Source organism: Colobus angolensis, unplaced genomic scaffold, assembly GCF_000951035.1.
Source record: "Colobus angolensis palliatus isolate OR3802 unplaced genomic scaffold, Cang.pa_1.0 Scaffold179, whole genome shotgun sequence".
NCBI classification, from domain to species: Eukaryota; Metazoa; Chordata; class Mammalia; order Primates; family Cercopithecidae; genus Colobus; species Colobus angolensis.
The window spans coordinates 291887-311103 of record NW_012114921.1 but is presented as its reverse complement, the minus strand read 5'-3'; the positions used below and the strand labels follow the sequence as shown (position 1 = coordinate 311103).

Here is a 19217-nt window from a genome sequence, read left to right as displayed (position 1 = left end):
AAAAAAAAAAAGAAAAGAGAACTCTGGTTACTCTCAAGGGAGCCCTGTGCAACTCCGTATGCATGTCTTAAGGGAAAGAGAAAAGAGGGAGAAAGTGTGAGAGGGAAATGCTGAAACAAGAGGAAAGAGAAAGGAGGACAGAGAAAAGGAGATAAGACAGGTGAAGGAGAAAACTGAGAAAGGGCAGGGGAACCTGATTTTAAGAATGAAACAGAAAAATCAGACATGAAGATAAGACTGAAGGGCATGCAACCACAGGGATGATATCAGAATCGGAAAGGTCAGGGCAAAACGGATAGGTTCTTTCTAAGAGGTAAAATCAAGGGTACTTAAAACTAGTTATCAGTCTTGAGCATGGGCAGCCATGGGAGCGGGCAACAATATGAAAAAACAAATAAAAACTCAGCATGAGAAGCAGGAATAAGAGAGTTTTGGGATCTGTCTTTTTGGATCTCCAGAAGCTTCTGAATTTTCCTTTGCCCCAGGGTGATCACTGTTTTCCTCAGTGCAATGTACCATGCATATGTAATTACATGGATCAAAGCCAATGACACTGGGAAGATAATCTAAGAAAATTAAGTCATCAAGGAGACAGTAGGGTAGAAACAGCATTAAACCAGGAGGCAGCAGCCTTAGAATCTCTGTGTAACCTCAAACAAACCACTCACCCTCTCTGGGCCTCAAATTCAATGAGTTTGAGGCTGATGTAAGCCATTTTAAAACAAACAAACAAAATGCTTTACTTCAAACTGAAAACTTAACCAGAAAGATGAGATTTTAACAAAGGCACAAGTATAATTTATGCAATTTACTATTACATAATGTTTCCTATAAACTTAGGGAGGGAGTTGGGGGTAGCAAGAAATTCTGTCAAGAAAGAACTCTTCACCCAGTTTCTCTTCCCTCGTTACTTATATTCCAGAATTTCCAGAAATTAAAGTAAAATTGACTTTATTAGTTCTGGCAACTATGACACAGATATTTTTAATTAAGAATTATTTAATTAAAGTTTTAGCTTAAAAGATTGAACTTCAAACCAAAAGAAAATGTTCTACTGCATGTCTGCAAAGGATGTAAATATAAACATTCATAACTTTACTTTCAAATATTGAATCAATTTTATTGTTTTGGTTTGGCTCAGAAACAAAAGCTGCCAAGCTTCAGGTTTATAGCTCCAGATGTTTTGCACCTCAACAAATGCCAAAAAGTTAAACAAATTCTTCCCAATATTTCACCCACCATTTTGTTCCCCAACCCCTGTGCCTAAAAAACAGCTAGATCTGATTCATTTTACCTGTCTGCTAAATAATAAAAACAAACATAATCTTGCCTCTGAAATATGAGTTTATGGTGGAGTTGAGGGGCTGGGAGGGGTAAAATGTAGACACAAAAGACAAATAAGAAAGAAGAAAAATGTGCTTGTTGGTAAAAAATTACTGTTGAAAATGGAGACATTTTCACATCAAATGACAGAGTTTGTGCTTTTAAAGAGAATGGTCTCAGAAGTTAGAATGTATAGGAGGTAGAAATTATCAGGCTTAGAACCTGGAACCCTGGTTCTAATCCTAGCCTTGACACTCTATCTAATCTCACAATATAAGATCCTAAGCAAGGCATTTAGCCCCTCTAGATCTGACCTTTCATCTATAAAGTGAGAGAGGTGGGTTGAACAATGTCCTAAGTGACCTTTCAATACCAAGACAAAGTCAAGGAAACTTTTGATAAAGGGACTGAAAACTTTGCTACATCTCTGTAGTCTTATCCTTTTGTCAAAAGCAGAAAATATGACTAATGTTAGGTAGAAGTAAAACCAGTTGGAGTTTCCCATATATCTCCATGGCGGTTGACTGAGCCCAGATGTCTATTAGCTTGTTACTTTTGGTTTCACAGGCCACGGTTTAAAAAGCATGGGTTCTATTCACTTATCATGGGAAAAACCTTGACATTGCAAAGTGACTCTGGCCCCTCTAGCTGTTTGTTATTCAATCTGCCTCTCTAGTTCTCCACAAAACCACAGACTGGCAGAGCTGGAAGGGGCCTTGGAGCTCACCCAGCCCCTAAGGTGCAACAGGCAGCCCCAGGAAAAGGAGGTAACTTACCCAGGCTCACAGAGCAAGCCAGGGGCAGAACCAGGACTACGACCCATGTCTCAACTCCCAAGCCAGTGCTCTTTCCACAGCGCCAGGTTATCCTATGCCTTAGATGGGGGGCAGGTGCCAACTTGCTGAACAAATACTTTATGAAAATTCAAGATATGTATGTAATGGTCCTACGAAGGGTACCATTCATATTTTTCAGGGGAAAACACACAAAAAAGGTCAACTTCGGAATGAGTTCTCACTCGTTTCCATATGAAAGCAGTATATAATCTCCAGCAGTGATTCTCAAAAGGGTAGTCTCAAAGGAAACTTGTACTTAGATCATATGATAAGAATCGAATCCAACCCAGGGGGACCATTCAATTCAGTTCAGATAATTCTTCACTATTTTCATGTCGTTCCCACTGAAGAGACTTAGAAAATTGGCCTATTTGCTCCTAAATGAAAATGATTCACTCAAGTTTCCTGGGAGGATTAAAGGGGGCATAGGCAGAATTTGACTGGTTTAATTTGTATTAGAGTTTTAAAAAATTTAGGTTCAGTTTGATGTCCAGATTCATTTGTTTCCACCTGGGGATTATTAACTAGTAACTTACTTTTATCCAATAATTTAGTTTTGATACTGTACACTGACAGCAAAACCACTTGCCTTTGTCATTAAACGAAGCAAGAAGAGGCGTGAGAGGGTTGGTGGAGACTCCCAGGGCCATGCTCCCCGGAGGTGGTTTAAAAACCCCTTGTTTAGGCTACAAAGCAGATGCAGCTTTCAAAGGGTGCATCAGGAACCCACAGCTAAGCCCCTGGCATTGAAACTGGTCACCCATCTCGACAGATTCCCCCAACCCCTTAGGCTAGACTGACAAACCCAATCCTGGGCTTACGAGTTCCCTTACCTGAGTGAATCTTCGGACGAGGCACGTCTTCCCCACGCCAGCGTTGCCAATTAAAACAATTTTGAACAGGAAATCATAATCTTCCATACTCATTTACACAGCTGCAAGGCAAACACAGGCAAAAGTGAGAAGGGCCCAGTCAGACTTGCCCACAGAGCTCAAGCTGCACCAGCCTTGTCTCCGGGGGAACAGGTCTGACTCATTTAAAGAGCAATTTAAAGCTCCCCTCTGGTGACCCTGCCAGCGAGACAGAAACACAGGTGTTTGGTCATAGACGGACTTTATTCCTTCTCAGCTACCTCATGCCACAGAGAATAAATGACGCAGATGTCCTTTCACCTGGTAACCTTTATTCCTCCAAGCTATCATGTCAGTTTCCTCCTGCAATAAATCTGTTTTCTTTCAGCATGAAAAGGAGATGACAAATCCATGTGCAGGCAAGCTGGGGTGCAAAAAAGCAAGGACAACAGAAAGCCCATCCAGAGCTTAAAGGACATTTATGGAATGTATATGACTGGAAAGAAGTGCTAGTGACGGGGAGACTGAATGAAGGGGAAGGAACTATAAAGGGCCCTATTAGTCTCCTGCTTCTGGAAGTCTTAAGGTCCTACCAATGGTAGTCAAAGCCTTCTTTCCCCTCTACCTCCTATACATCTCCTGCCAACATGCTGATGCTACAGGGCCTCCCAAAGTGCCTGTCTGTTCACTCCTCTGGGCTTTGGCATGTGCCATTTCTTCTGCCTGGGATGCCCTCCCTTCCACCCTTTCTGCGCCTTGAAGTCCTTGAAGGTCCAATGCCAGCATCTCTTTCTCTTTGAATCTTTCACTGATCTTCCCCAGATAAAGCTAAACACTTTCACCACTCCTAAAACCTCACTTGCTGTATACAATTCTTTGTTCAAATATCTGTCTCATCCTTAAGGGATGGGATTATGCCTTTCAGCTCTATTTCCTAGCCTCTGGGACAGAGTTACACTTTCTAAATGTCTATCCTATTGAAATAAAAAATTAGTTAATGGGCATGTTGCTTATGTGTAGACCTTAGTTTCACCAACTGTGCTAGAAAGACTGTGACTAAAAGGGCATACTAAAAGAATGCTCTGTCTACTTCAGTGGACTGCCGTTAAGATTTTTAAAAACTTACAAAAGAACCTTATACAAAAATTACCCAGGTGTGGTAGCGCGCTCCTGTAATTCCAGCTACTCAGGAGGCTGAGGCACAAGAATTGCTTGAACCCAGGAGGCAGAGGTTGCAGTGAGCCGAGATCACACCACCGCCCTCCAGCCTGGGTAACAGAGCAACACTCTGCCTAAAAAAAAAAAACCAACCTTGATACACATAAAGCGCTATCCTGGTAAAAGCAATTTTAATCTACTGGGTGCCTACTACAGTACTACAGGAAATACAGAGAAGAGACAATGTCTGCCCTCAAGACCAACAAGAGAAAAGTTAAATAATGGAAAAAAAAAAGCTAAATAACAATTTGCGCCAACAGTGGAGCTCTTTTCCTAAGGTGTAGGCAGAACAGACCCAGTAGACTCTGGAGAGACAGGAAATGGGCAATAAGGGAGCTCATGAGGGGAAAGGTGCTCAGGAGAGTAGGGAAGCCTCAGGGTCACTCCTACCAGCAGACCTGGAGCTCGAATGCCTGTAGCCTTGTAGGGCAGAGAGCAGAGCCCAATTAGCTGAACCTGTCAACTAGCCAGGGGAGTAAATTCCATGTGTGCAAAGATGATGCCTGTGTAGATTTCAATTAATCCTTGGAAAAATAACTGACAACCAAGCCAACATGTAGGTGGCAGCTCATGGGGTTCCATCCCAGTTCACTGGGACTGTGAAGGAAAAACATTTCTCTGTACAAGAATCTGGGTCCATGAGTAGTGGTAGCATTATACTTGACCCTTTATGTGTATTTCCATTTGTTTCTACAAGTATACGAGGTTTGTATTTACTAACACATTATCTATTTTACAGGTTAGTGAACTGAGGTTAAAGGAAATTTAGAAGGTGGCCTGAAATCATAAAGCTAAGAGCCAGACTTCATGTTCCAAAGGCATATAGTATCATAAAAAATGAAGCCAGAGAGACCGAGGTTCATACCTGGCTGCACTGACCTTCTAAGCCTGTGCCTTTGGGCAAATGACAATTTTTCAAAACCTCAGCTTCCCCATCAACAAAATGGGGCTAATAACACCTATACCACAGAATTGTGATGCTTGAAAGAACGCATGGGAGCCCCTAAGGACAGTACCTGGCTCTTTGTCACCCAAACTCCTTAAAATGATTCTCAAATTTTCCATGATCTGGTTGCTGCTGTCACTGCCAGCTCTGTCTCCTACCACTCTCCTCACAATCCACATTCTAGGCTCACTGGGTTTCCTCAGTTGCTTAAATACGATGGGACTGCCTTTCTCCTCAGACCTTCACATATATTGTTCCGTCTGCCTAGAACACAAAACACAACTGAACCTCGCACCCTCGCCCACCACCCCAAACCTCCTCTAGATCTCAGCTTCAACATGACTTCCTCCAGTCTGCTCCTCTAACCTATGAAGGGCCTGGGCCTCCCCGCTCTAGGCTCCCACAATGCCCTCCTCCTCTCCTGCTGTAAACTCACCATGCTACCTGCAATTAATTATTCACATATCTCACACTCCGGCCCCATCCCTCAGCACCTCAGCCCTACACACGTGTACACTCATGACTGTGAGCAGCATGAGAGCAATGAGGTGTGTGGTTGAGTCCAGATCCTAACCCCTCCCCATCATCATCGTCTCATTCTATATTACTAAGTCATTTAATCCTCAAAACAACCCTATGAGGGGGATGCTATACTATTAGTATCCTAATTTGGTAGAGGGGGCTGCTGAGACATAAGAGAAGTTAAATAAGCAGTCATAAGGTCCCACAGCTGATAACTAGTGGAGCTGAGATTCATACCCAGATAATCTGGCTCTCGCATTCATGTCCTTGAACCACTACCCAAGTGACTTTCACAATGCTGGCTCAGAGCAAAAGCTCAAGAAAGATGGATGAATGACATGATGAAGGACAGGCACTTAATCAATGTGATCACTCTTTCCTCTTCCCCTCTGGCTTCAAATATAAAACTCTACCACCCTGTAGAAGTTAAATAAGAATCAAAGTCAAACTCCTGATAAACACTCAGGGCCTGATAAACACTCAGGGACATGATATGCAAACTAAAATTCAATAAAGCTATTAGAAAGAAAAATAATAAAACTCACGGAAAGGCACATGGGCAGCAGGAAGGCATGAGGCTCTGTGGACCACAACTCTCTGCTTTCATAAGCCCATAAGAAACAGGAAACACAGGACTGGACTGCATTCTTTTTCTGTGCCTAGATTGTTTGACACACACTCATTTCTACATCTTTGCTGGAGGTCAAAGAACCAAAGCAGGAAATCCAGAGGAGAATGTCAAAAATAAAGACTTTAGAAACAGGGCTCTTAAAGAAGGTTCACAGTGCCCCAATGATGCACCTTTAGAAAAAGAAGGTGAAAAAAAGGCTTTGTCATAGTGAACATTATCTCATGTGGTTACCACCTGGAGCAGGCTACAGAATAAGTTAAGACACTACCCCTTTCTATAAGAAATTACTCTAATGCTCTGTTGAATGTGTTTTTGTTTGTTTTGCTTTCTTTTGTTTTTGAGGCAGGATCTTGCTCTGTTGCCTACGCTGGAGTGCAGTGGCATGATCGTGTATCAAACGACCCTCCTGCCTCAGCCTCCCAAGTAGGTGGGATTACAGACACAAGCCACTGTGCCCAGCTAATTAAAAAAATTTTTTTTTTAGAGACGGGGTCTCACTATGTTGCCCAGGCTTGTCTTGAACTCCTGGCCTCCATTAATCTTTCCACCTCAGCCTTCCAAAGTGCTGGGATTACAGGCATGAGCCACTATGCCAAAATGTTGGATGTTTTTTAAATGGACCTCTGGGTAAAAATTCGTCTTTAATAATGCAGGCTGTCTATGGATAAAGCTGGACTGTAAACTCCAGGTTATCTGTTGTAGTTACTGTTTTGCTTCTAATGGAAAACACATTACTGAACGAAAAGATCACAAGATTATCTGCAAACTTCTACTCTTTGAGGAAGCCATTCTGTTTGGTACATAAAGTAACAGCCCAGGCATCACCAATCCGCATGTGATGAGACAGCATTTCCCCCTGAATAAGGGAAACCCATTCAGAAGCATTTACACCCAGCCCTAAATTGACAACAAAAGTCATGCCTCATCTGGGGAGCAGACATGCCACAAGATATGCTACTAACCAAACACTACTGCAGTATTTTATATTCTATTATTGTTAACATTGACAACAGCTTAACATTGATAACATTGATATTCAGTGCTTTTTATGTCTTGGGTACTCTTCTACATGTATTTGCTCATTTAATCCTCATAACTCTATGATGTAAGTACTCGTATTATCCCTAACTTGCAGAAGAGGAAGCTGAGACAGATATCATCCTAAAGTCACACAGCTAGTTAGCCTCAGGACCAGGATTCAAACCTAGATCCATCTGACCCCAAAGCCTAGTTCTTTCTGCAACAGGATGCTGCTACCCCCTGCCTTGTAATTGACATTGTCTCTCTGTCATGAGAGCTAGAGGCTCAGCTGAATGAGGCCCCAGGCCCTTTGAACTGCAGTGTTCTAGAATCTCCCTGCTCTGGAAGCAACACACCCACACTGATGGAGCCACACACTGAACTTCAGATTACACAAGCGCTGCTCCTCACCTTGCCCTCCAGCCCAGGATTCTTTCAGGACCTGAAGTCACACTTCAGCTGCATCACTCTCACAATTCAGTCATCATTCATCCCTGTAAGTAAGTACCAGGCATAGGGAATATAAACAGGAGCATAGATGAGCAAGCAAAATCCCCAGTATCACCATCACCACAACAGTTGTAAATAAATGGATACATGCATAAGATTCAAACTGGAAAAATAGATGAGCAAGATAAAAAAATGAATTTTAAAAAGGTACAGGAAATGAAATCTAGTATGAAAAGCTTAAAAAGAAAAACAAAAACCATTCTAAGCAACATGAATTTGGCAACATTTAAACCATTCTTTAAAAGTGGCCTTTACCAGGCATGGTGGCTCATGCCTGTAACCCTAGCATTTTGGAAGGCTGAGGCAGGAGGATCATTTGAGCCCAGAAGTTCAAGGTTGCAGTGACCCATGATCACACCACTGCATTCCACCCTGAGCAACACAGTGGGACTCTATCAATAAATCAATGAATAAGTGGCCTTAAAAAAAAGCCTGTATTCACTGTTGCACACCTGTGCATTTTTCCTCTTTCCCTTTGGGGCTCAATATAACAGATAAAGTCAGAGGCCAGGTCTTCTCCCCAACTTTCTGACACACCTCCAACCCCAGTCCCCTAAAATATTTTGGTGACTTGTCCTTATTCAAAAACTGTGTGTCTCAGGCAGGTCCTTTGGGGCTTGACTTGGTCTGTAAAGGGAGGAGCTGGGTAAACAGGCAACAAGGCCCCTTCCCATGGCAGCAAGTGTGGTTATTCTTTCATACTAAAGAGGCAGCGTAGGCAATGAAGCAAGAGGGCCTGGGTCTGTTAAAGAGCACTGTGTAGTTTCCTTATCCACAAAATGGGGATGATATTAGAACCTATACCACTGAGTTGTGTGAGAGGCAAATAAGATAATATATGGACAGGTACTCCTTTTAAAAATATATAAATAGTTTTTCCCACCATTCTGACAAAAGTCATACATACTGATTGCAGAAAATACAGACATGCAAAAAGGAAAAGAAAATCATCTATCATCTCCTTCCCTACCCAGACCTTCTCCGGGGAATAATAAGTTAGCATTCTGGTATACATCCTTCTAGTCTTTTTCTTTTTTCTTTTTAGACAGAATTTCACTCCTATTGCCCAGGCTGGAGTGCAATGGCGCGATCTCGGCTCACTGCAACCTCTGCCTCCTGGGTTCAAGCGATTCTCCTGCCTCAGCCTCCCCAGTAGCTGGGATTACAGGCATGCGCCACCACGCCTGGCTAAGTTGTATTTTTAGTAGAGACAGGGTTTCTCCATGTTGGTCATACTGGTCTCGAACTCCCAACCTCAGGTAATTTGCCCACCTCAGCCTCCCAAAGTGCTGGGATTATAGGCATGAGCCACTGCACCTGGCTCTAGTCTTTTTCTTTATATATACTCGTGTCTATGTGTATATTTTATTTCAAATTTGTTAATTTAAAAAACAAAAACAACATCATAGAATTATATAAATTTTTTTCTATAGAATGGTATTTTCCCAAACCCAAAATCAGAACTCATGGTCTGCAAATAGAACCGATTACCAGAGACCCTCAAAATTCATTCAACGTTTGGTCATATGACCCTAGATACTCAGTAAGTGGGGGGTGTGGAGGATAGCTTCACAGTAACATAACTCTGAGAAATACTAAATATTATCACCCAATCTTGGAGGTTTAAAATGTTCTGAAAATTCCCATAATGAAGGCTAGTTAACTTCATTTAATCCAGGATTTACCAAACATGATTTTAGCTGAGAATTCTTTTCTCATATAAAACATCTTTTTTTTTTTTTTTTTGAGACGGAGTCTCGCTCTGTCGCCCAGGCTGGAGTGCCGTGGCCCAATCTCCGCTCACTGCAAGCTCCGCCTCCTAGGTTCACGCCATTCTCCTGCCTCAGCTAGGGTGCCCGCTACCGTGCCCAGCTAATTTTTTGTATTTTTAGTAGAGATGGGGTTTCACCGTGTTAGACAGGATGGTCTGGATCTCCTGACCTTGTGATCCGCCCACCTCGGCCTCCCAAAGTGCTGGGATTACAGGCGTGAGCCACCCAGCCGGGCATAAAACACCTTTTATATATGCCTTGCTACTAGGGCTCCGTGAAACATTAGTGTAGTAAACACTATTATGTTTTATAGCATTTGAAATAAGAGCTGCCCAGGTAGGGTTGCCAGATACAGTTAAAAAAAAAAAATAAGAAGAAATCCAGGTCATGTCACCCTGACCATGTCAAATTTCAGTTTCAGATGGTCAGATGGCAACAAATACATTTTAATATAAATTTGTTCCAAATATTGCATGAGACATATTTTAAAGTTTGTTGTTTATCTGAAATTCAAAATGAACTGGACATCCTATCTCAGTACTCAGATCGCAGTAGAAATAGAGGCCCTAGGCATAACACCATGCTTGCCCAGAAGCTATGGAGGGTGATGGGCAGGGCATGAGAAACAAGATATCCCTGATAAATCCAAAACAACCAGAGGAACAAAAAAGGGCAAGTAAAATTTCAAGAAGGCATCATAGGGGTTCTTTAGAATCTGGGCTAGACTCTGGAGGGTGAGACTGGCACAGAGAGCTCAGCAGGTGAGTCTCACCCTCTTTGATGATCCCAGAGCACTGTGGACCTTCCTCCAAGTATGTCCCCACATGTGCGTCTGGCCCGTGGAAGGAGCCATGCCATATGTGTCTCTCACCCCTACTATCCTTAAGGACAAGGACTGTACCTCAACAAGACACCTGTCTCTTCTTATCCCACTGTTGTGTTCAGTAAGTGCACATTGAATTGAAAGCCTTTGATCCATCTTTCCGCCTAACAAGGTTCTGTCCCTAGAAGCTCATTAGTGCTTAATCACTAGGAGGCAATTACTAACTATTACTGTAATCAACTGCTGCAAGCTCACTTGCTTTACATCAGCTGCTAATTTCATGTTATTGCAAGTTAATTATTCTCCTTGGCCACAAACGTCAAACACCCACCTGTGCTGTGGCTGCTCCTTATTCACCAGACTGTAAACTCCAGCATTTTTACATGGCCTTTATAGTTTACAAAATTCTTTCACAGACATTATCTAATCCGGACCTCCCAACAACTTCAAGAGAAAGCTCTAATCATTCTGCAAGTGAGGAAACTGAGGGTTTAGGTGATGAAGTGACTGACTTACTCTGACACACTAGTGAGTCACAAGGTGGCCTTGGTATCCTGGCCACCTAGAATTTCTCCTCTGCCCGAACATACTATGTGTTCCCAGGTTCCTGGCCATTTGGACCATGATTTGAACACACTGTGTGCTAGGAATGGTGCTAAATGTTTTCCGCATGTAATCTTATTTAATCTTTTCAGTAGTCCATCAAATGGGTATTAATATTCCCATTATACAGATGAGAAAATTGAGGTTCAGAGAGATTAATTAGTTCAAAAATCAAACAGCTAATGAGTAAAAGTGCCTGGATTCAAAACCCAGGTCTTTCTGGAAAAAAAATTAAGTTGGAGGTCTGTCTCACTCCTTATACTAAAATAAATTCTGGATGAATTCAAAGTTTGGATCTAAAAAACTGAAGGCATAAAAGTACTAGAAGAAAACATTATATATAAATATATATATACACACACACACACACATAAAATCTTAAAGTAGAGAAGGCTTTTTAAGAATTACTCAAAATCAAGGCTATAAAGTAAAAAGACTGACAAATTTCATTAAATGTTTCAAAAATTCTAAATGGCAAAACAATAAAAATGAAAAACTGACTAAATATTTGCAATATATATTATTAAGGTCTAACTGATTACATGCATAGAAAGTTCCTATAAAATGAATATGAAAAATTCAATAACCCCCTAGAAAAAAACAGGCTAAGGACATGAGCAGATAATTCACAAGAAAGGAAGAAAAATAGCACTTACATTTTTTTTTAAAACTGATCAACTTTACTCACAAAAGTAAATTCAAACTATAGTAAATTTATAATTATAAATTATAATTTTAACTACATATAGTTATAACAAGAGGCCATTCATCTCAGATTGGCCAAGTTTATCCTGTACTGGTGACAGTATAGAGAAATGGGGCACTTGTATACTACTGGTGGGAGGTAAATCAATGCAACCTCTATGGAGAGTACTATTGATTTAAAGCTAAAAACGCTATTACAAACCCTCTGACCCAGCAATTGCACTTCCAGGAATCTATTACATTTATACTCACAAAGGCACAAGTAGTGGGATATTTATTACAACAGTATTTGGAATAGCAATTATAAAAACAACCTAAAAGTCCATCAGCAGAAAATGGTTATATAGATTAAGGTAGCCATACAACAATGGACCACGACACAGCCTGCTATGGATATTTGCAAGATATATTAAATGAAAGAAGCAAGGCAAAGAATGGTGTGTTTATAGTATGAAGAAATGGTGGGGGCATATGATTCTATATCTGTATAGGCACAAGATATTTTTGGAATGATACAAAAAAACTGGCAACAGTAGTTGCCCCTGGGGAGGCTATAATATTTAGCTCTTTCTAGGAAAGAAGATAATCTCCAACTCTTAAATTATACTCTGCCCTTTTATTCAGTCTATAGTAGTGATTCAAAAGAAAGACAGTTTTCCTAATACTGGGAGAGAGGCCCTGTTTTAAAAAAAAGATCTATTCGGGGTGCTCTGTTTCAATCTTTCTGTCTTTCTCTTTGTCTGCCTAGCTGCATCCCTTCATGGGACATGGACCCTACAAAGGAATGTCCCACCCAGACTCTGGAGTTGCTTTTCCAGTTCATTGTGTGTATTACTGCCTTCTCTAAACCATGTCTCAGCATAGTGAGTCTCTACAAGGAGGATTCATTCTTTCAGACCAACTTCCCTCAAAACCAAGTATCCACAGTATGGCAGCCAAAACCAATGGATCAAACAATAGCTTGCTTGTGTCATGAATAAAAACAAAACTCTCACACATTCATACAGCTTAGAAATTACTCTCACTTCACTCTGACACAGAACATTTCTGAGGAAGCAGAAGGAGCTCATCTTTTTCTCCCCATTTTACAGAGATGAGATTTGAAACCAAGATAGTGACTTGCCTCAGGCCATGCAGCATGTAAGCAACAGAGCCAGAAGAGCAAACACAGGTCCGCTGACTCCAAATCAGAGCTGCTGCCAGGACAAATAAGATCTGCAAATATAAATCCCTACTGGGCAAGGCCACAGACAAAACCATCAGGGGGGCTGGCATGAACACATGCCATGGTGTGGGGGTGGAGTTAGGAGGAAGGAACTTAGAAGCAGCCCTTGGAATACTTTTTAAGATATGCAAAAAGTAAAAATGAAAATGAAAAATAAAGCAGGCCTGAGACCTCCACAAGACTATTTTCAAAAATCAAGACAATCAAATATTCAATTTTATTCTTTGTATATTATGTTTGATATTTTCCTAATTCCTAGAAATACAAAACAGATTTGGGATTCCAAACATGAGAATGATTCCACAAAGCAGCATTTTGTCAGCATTAACCCAAGCAAACACCTGAATTATCTTCTGGTGCTCTTTCTGCCATAGTGAGAAGCTGGCCATAGGGAGCATCCCTGCACTAAGCACAGATTTGGTTTTCCACAGATGGGTGAGAGCAGAAGGGAGGAGGCCACCGCTTAGGACTCACTCAGTTAACTCCCCAGGCAGGGCTAATTTGTTTTGTACCACAGCACCTGGGAGCAGGTGTTTGACAAAGAGGCTCAGATGTGCCTGGAAATGCTCGTGCTTTGTTTCCTAGGGGAAGAAAAAGGATACCCATCCCACTCATCAACCCCTTTCCAAGTTGGAGAACTTCTGTCTGCAAAACATGTTTGTTAAACGGCCCTAAAAAAGGACCTTGCAGACCCAACTCGCTGTTTCTGTCTTCTGCACAAGCAGGTGGGGCTCCCTCTGTTGTCCTCCAACAAAAAACAATACCACTGCAAAGAGCTCTGGGCTTTGCCCCATTGCCCTCCCAGTTGTATTCTCTAAATCAGGGACCGTGTCTAATCTTTCCTCTGCAGAAGCTTCCCTGCGCCTGCTTGGCTGGACCGGAAGAACCTTCTTACCGGCTTATTCAGTCTTCTCCCCCAAGGCTGAACACACAAAGCAGCCTGGCCAGGCAGCCAGAGGTCAGAGCCATGGCTCAGAACTGGGCTCAAGTCTTTCCCCTGATGGTCCTCTGCCCCGGAGATCAGAGGCCTACCAGGAACAGAGATGTCTTCTCCCTGATGGAAGACTGTCATACCAGGCTGGACCCCTCCCTCAGCTGTTCAGATTCCCTCCTCACCGGAGGCAGGAGAAAAAGTGATAGGGAAGCAACCACATGTTCAGCAACCCGCATAGATGAAGACAAAAAAAGAACTCTCCCAAGTTTGTCTCTCAAGTTTGTGACAGGTCCTGTGTCAAGCAGAAGAATGACTACTTGTCTAGAGCTTTACACACAGCAGACCATTATTGCATCCTTGAATCAGCCCCATTGAGCAGAATTTCTTACATACTGTCACTATCAATATGTTTTTACATCTATAGAGCACTTTTAGTTTCCTAAGTGTTTTCCAGTGCATTATGTTGGCAAATTCCTGTATCATGGCAAATTCTTATGCAGAAGATAGGGTACAAATTTTCCATCAACAGGGACGGACACACACACACACACACACACACACACAGCATACCATAACCTATCTGTCACCAAGGCCTGCTTGACTACACCCCTGCTTAACCCCTGTCCCTACTGCACCAACATGGCTCAGGGCCTTGCCCAGCTCTCTCCTACCCAGCCTCCTGTGGACTTCTACCCTGGTTTCCTGCGGCCAGTTTATGAAGTGTTTTCCCAAAAGTGCCAACTAATTATCAGCCTTGAGGATGCAGTTAAACTCCTTAGGTAGGCTGGTGTAACAAGGCTCTTCATAATCTGGCCAAAATTCACCTCTCTTCAATTCCCGTATACCTTAGACTCCATCACATAACAATGAACTCTGGGCTCCTTAAACTTGAATTCAACAAGTATTTATTAAAGAAATAGCCAAAAAGCAGGAACCTTTTTTATTCTTTTTGAGCAGAGTTTCTTGTCATCCAGGCTGAAGTGCAATGGCGAGATCCCAGCTCACTGCAACCTCCACCTCCCAGGTTCAAGCAATTCTCCTGTCTCAGCTTCCCGAGTAGCTGGGATTACAGGCACCCACCACCATGCCCGGCTAGTTTTCGTATTTTTAGTAGAGACTGAGTTTCACCATGTTGGCCAGGCTGTTCTCAAACTTCTGACCTCAGGCAATCTGCCTGCCTCGGCCTCCCAAAGTGCTGGAATTACAGGCGTGAGCCACCACGCTTGGGCAAAAACGGGAAAATTTTTAAGCCAAAATAAGTAGTCTCTTTCAAAGAGTTCTAGATTTCAAAAAGTCTATGAAATCAATAATTCTGTAACCATGCTGCAGGGTACAGTTTGAAGGCTGGGTGGAAGGTGTGGATGTGTAAAACTTACCAACAGATGGAACCTGAGGGAAATCCTAAAGAAAATACAAATTCTGGCATTTTAATCCCAGGAACAACATGCCCAGGGAGCCAAAAACACCAAAAAAAAAATAAAATAAAATAAATAAATAAATAAATAAATAAATACAAAGAACAAAAGACTAGAGAGGTCCAAACTTATTTCAAGATAAGCAGATAAATAAGTGGCCACTGGTGTTAACTTATTGAAGTCAGGAATGGCATCCAAACATTAACAGGTGAAGTAGAAAGAGGCACAACTTTCCTCAATAGCAACTTTTCAATACTCATCAATACTCATCAAAAGCCTTTCAATACTCATCAAAAGCCTTTCAATACTCATCAAAAGCCTTCACAAGGTCCACGCACTTCAACCCAGCAAGAGGAAAATTCGGCTTCTGGGAATTTTCCTACAGAATGCTTCCTAAATGTGCACAAAGATTTACTTATTTACTTACTTTTACTTTTTGTAGAGATGTGTTCTCACTATGTTGTCCAGGCTGGTCTCGAACTCCTGCTCTCAAGTGATCCTCCTGCCTTGGATTTTCAAAGTGCTGGGATTACATGTGTGGGCCACCACATCTGGCCAAGATGACCCCAAAGATGAAGGGAGAAGTAAAACCTCTAAACAGCAATAGAGAAGGGCTAATAGAGAAGCCACATGATACAACATTATGAAATAAATATTTGGTCTGGGCGCGGTGGCTTGTGCCTGTTATCCCAGTGCTTTGGGATGGCAAGAAGGAAGGATCACTTGAAGTCAGGAGTTTGAGACCAGCCTAGGCAACACAGCAAGACCCAACCTCTACAAGAAATTTAAAAATTAGCCAGGTGTGGTGTCATATGTCTATGCTCCTAGCTATTCAGGAGGCTGATGTGGGAAGATCTCTTGAGCCTAGAAATTAGGCATTACAGTGAACTGTGATCATGCCATTGCACTCTAGACAGAGTGAAATCCTGTCTCTAAAAAACAAAAACAAAAATAAATAAATAAATACTTAGAAGGAAATATATTTTTAAAATTCTTACCTCTGGGTGGTGAGAGTATGAATAGCTTCTTTCCTTTTTTTTTATTTATGTCTTTTCCAATGCACACTATTAAAATATTTTAGGGGCTCAATAGTGGGGAGGGAAACATGGGACAGGTACACATATATGAAGCCAGTGACCATCCACATTCAATGGGCTCTTTCAGAAGGCAGGGTCTTACTTGGCACATACCAAAAGCCATAAAAGAATTCAAACCTTTCATGCAGTTAGTTCACTGCTGAGAATTCACTTTAGGGAAATAACTGAATGAACCCAAAATGCCAAATGAACAAAAATATTCATTACCTCTTATCTAAAAGAGTAAAGAACTAGAAACAATCAAAATGTCCAAAGGAAAGTTCCATATAGAACATCAACAGCATGGAATGCAAGGCAGCCATTAGAAATGCCAATTATGAAAACTATGTAGAAAAATGAAATAATGTTGACAATAGGCTGTAAAATGAAAAGAGTTCACAAAGTTGCATTTGTCAGGACTGCAGCTATGAAAAATATGCATGTATATCAACAAGAGCATTTCAAAAGTAAAAATGTGTTATGCTAGAATTATGAGATTACAGAGAGTTTTTATTTTTGAAGTTTATTATTTTTTAAAAAACAAGTTGTTAACATTTTGCATGTACCATAGACACATTTTCAAAACTTTGGAAACACAGAAAAGGGAAAAATAAAATTGCCAATACAAATGCAATCACTGTCAGCATTTTGATGTGTTTCTCCTAGTTTCTTTTTCCTATGTACTGGCTGGTTTTGTTTTGTTTTGATTGTTGTTGTAATCGTATCAACAATTCTTTAAAGCAGTTACAAAATCATTTCAATTTTGAGAAACCAGAGAACTTAATATAAATCTTGTACTATAACATAGTGGCGGCTATCAAGAGACCTCATATAATGTCAGTTTGTAAGTAATAAAACAGAATATTGTACCACTATGACAAAAATAGATGGACCAATCAAGCTTCCTAACACCTGTAGATGACTTTTAGGCCTATTACAGTAGCCATAAGCCAAGAGCATGGCGAGTACTGTGTATTAAAGCTGGAGAGTGCATAACATAGTTGGAATTAGAAAGGCATTTAACAGACTGAAAACAAAAAGATACAATGAGGTACTAAGTTTTCAGATCAGAAGAAAGCTGAAGGAAACCAATTCAATTGGTCATTAGGTCCAGAATATTTAACTTCCTTTACATTTCTCATACCTTTACTCTCCTGGCCTTCTGCCCTTCCCTTCACCAAGGCCAGACTCTGGTAGCTGGGCAGCAGCTGCTGTGTTCTGCTTGTTTTCCCTGCCTTCCTCCTGCCTCCCCACTTGCAGGCTGTCCTTCTTCCATTCTGCTGCCAAATGCAATGCAGACCATCACAGGCCTAACGCGCACCCATATCACTATGGACTTCTCTAGAGAGAGAAACAAGGGCAGGGAAAAACACCATCTAAGCAATGCACAGGCTTTGCCATGCACTAAATGAGGGGAGGCTCAGTCTGTTGTCACCATTGAGGGGCTCAGTTTCTGCAGGAGTGTGATGCTTTTGTGCTTCTCAAACAACAGGGTCCCTCAACACAAACTGATGATTCATCTATTATACGTAGGTCTTACAAAGACTCTGCCCTCTGTCCTAAGGATAGAGGAAAAAAACTGCTGTGTTGGACTGTCTAAGATATGGTATGCCACCACTAGCATAGCAAACCTCACTCAGAGGCAAGAAGAAACAGAACTTGGCATTTTTTGCCTTCAATGCTTTTAGAAATGAACACTTGTACAAGATGCAATGAGACTCCACTGCAGTCTCTCCAAAGAACTAATCTAATCATGTCATTCCCACACTTAAAACTCTTCCAGGGCTCTGGCTGCCCCCACAAAGTTGTCTGTAAGAAGTAGTACAGTGCCCTGGTTAAGAGGGCAAACTTTGAAGCCACACTGCCTGAGTCTGAATCCTCAGACTGCTCTTTCTGAATGCTCTGAATGCTCTTGATGAGTTGGGTGACCTTGGGCAAGTTCCTTGTCCTCTTGGTGCCTATATTTATTTATTTATTTTTATTTTTAAGAACAAATTCAATACCTATCCTATGTGTATTTATTTACAAATAGGGATAATAACAGTATTTACCTCATAGGACTGTTGTGCAGATTAAAGAAATTAATACAATAAAGTACAAAGAAGAGGGCCTGGTAAAGAGGAAGTGCTCAATAAATGTTAGGTGCTGCTACTGTTATTGTTACTGTTGGCGAAAGTTCAAATTCTCCCGCAGGGCATGCAGAGCCCTCCACAGCCCAGCACCTCGTATCTTTCAGACTTTGCTTCTCATAACCTGTTACCACTATGACTACTGTTATGATCACACAGTCTTGCCAAGTTCCCAGAGCATGGGCCCCTAGACACCTTTACTCACAGGGGTCATCTCTCTTTACTGGGTGGTAAACAACCAATTATCTCTCAAACCGTACCCACCCTCCCTGTGAACTGGTCACTCTCTACTTTGTGCCTCCTCTATGTTCTGTAGACTTTCTCCATAGACAATTTTTTTAAATTTATTTTTTAATTTTAATTTTAATTTTTTTGAAACAGAGTCTCACTCTGTTGCCCAGACTGGAGTGCAATGGTGTGACTTTAGCTTACTGCAACCTCCGCCTCCTGGGTTTAAGAAATTCTCCTGCCTCAGCCTCCCCAGTAGTTGGGATCACAGGCATGCACCACCACGCCTGGCTAATTTTTGTATTTTTAGTAGAGAAAGGGGTTTTGCCATGTTGGCCAGGCTGGTCTCAAACTCCTGACCTCAGGCAATCTGCCTGCCTCGGCCTCCCAAAGTGCTGGAATTACAGGCGTGAGCCACCACGCTTGGGCAAAAACGGGAAAATTTTTAAG

At 41.6% G+C, this 19217-nt stretch overlaps 1 protein-coding gene across 5 annotated transcripts in view; it reads right to left on the bottom strand.

Moving 5' to 3' along the window:
* Positions 1 to 19217, bottom strand: part of RAB30 (RAB30, member RAS oncogene family) — a 94397-nt gene that overhangs the window by 15168 nt on the left and 60012 nt on the right. For all 5 annotated transcript variants that reach the window (XM_011938892.1, XM_011938895.1, XM_011938897.1 and 2 more), the window contains one exon: positions 2993 to 3093. In XM_011938892.1, the coding sequence (XP_011794282.1) occupies positions 2993 to 3085 (93 nt within the window). In that variant the 5' untranslated portion in view covers positions 3086 to 3093. The remainder of the gene's footprint in view (positions 1 to 2992; positions 3094 to 19217) is intronic.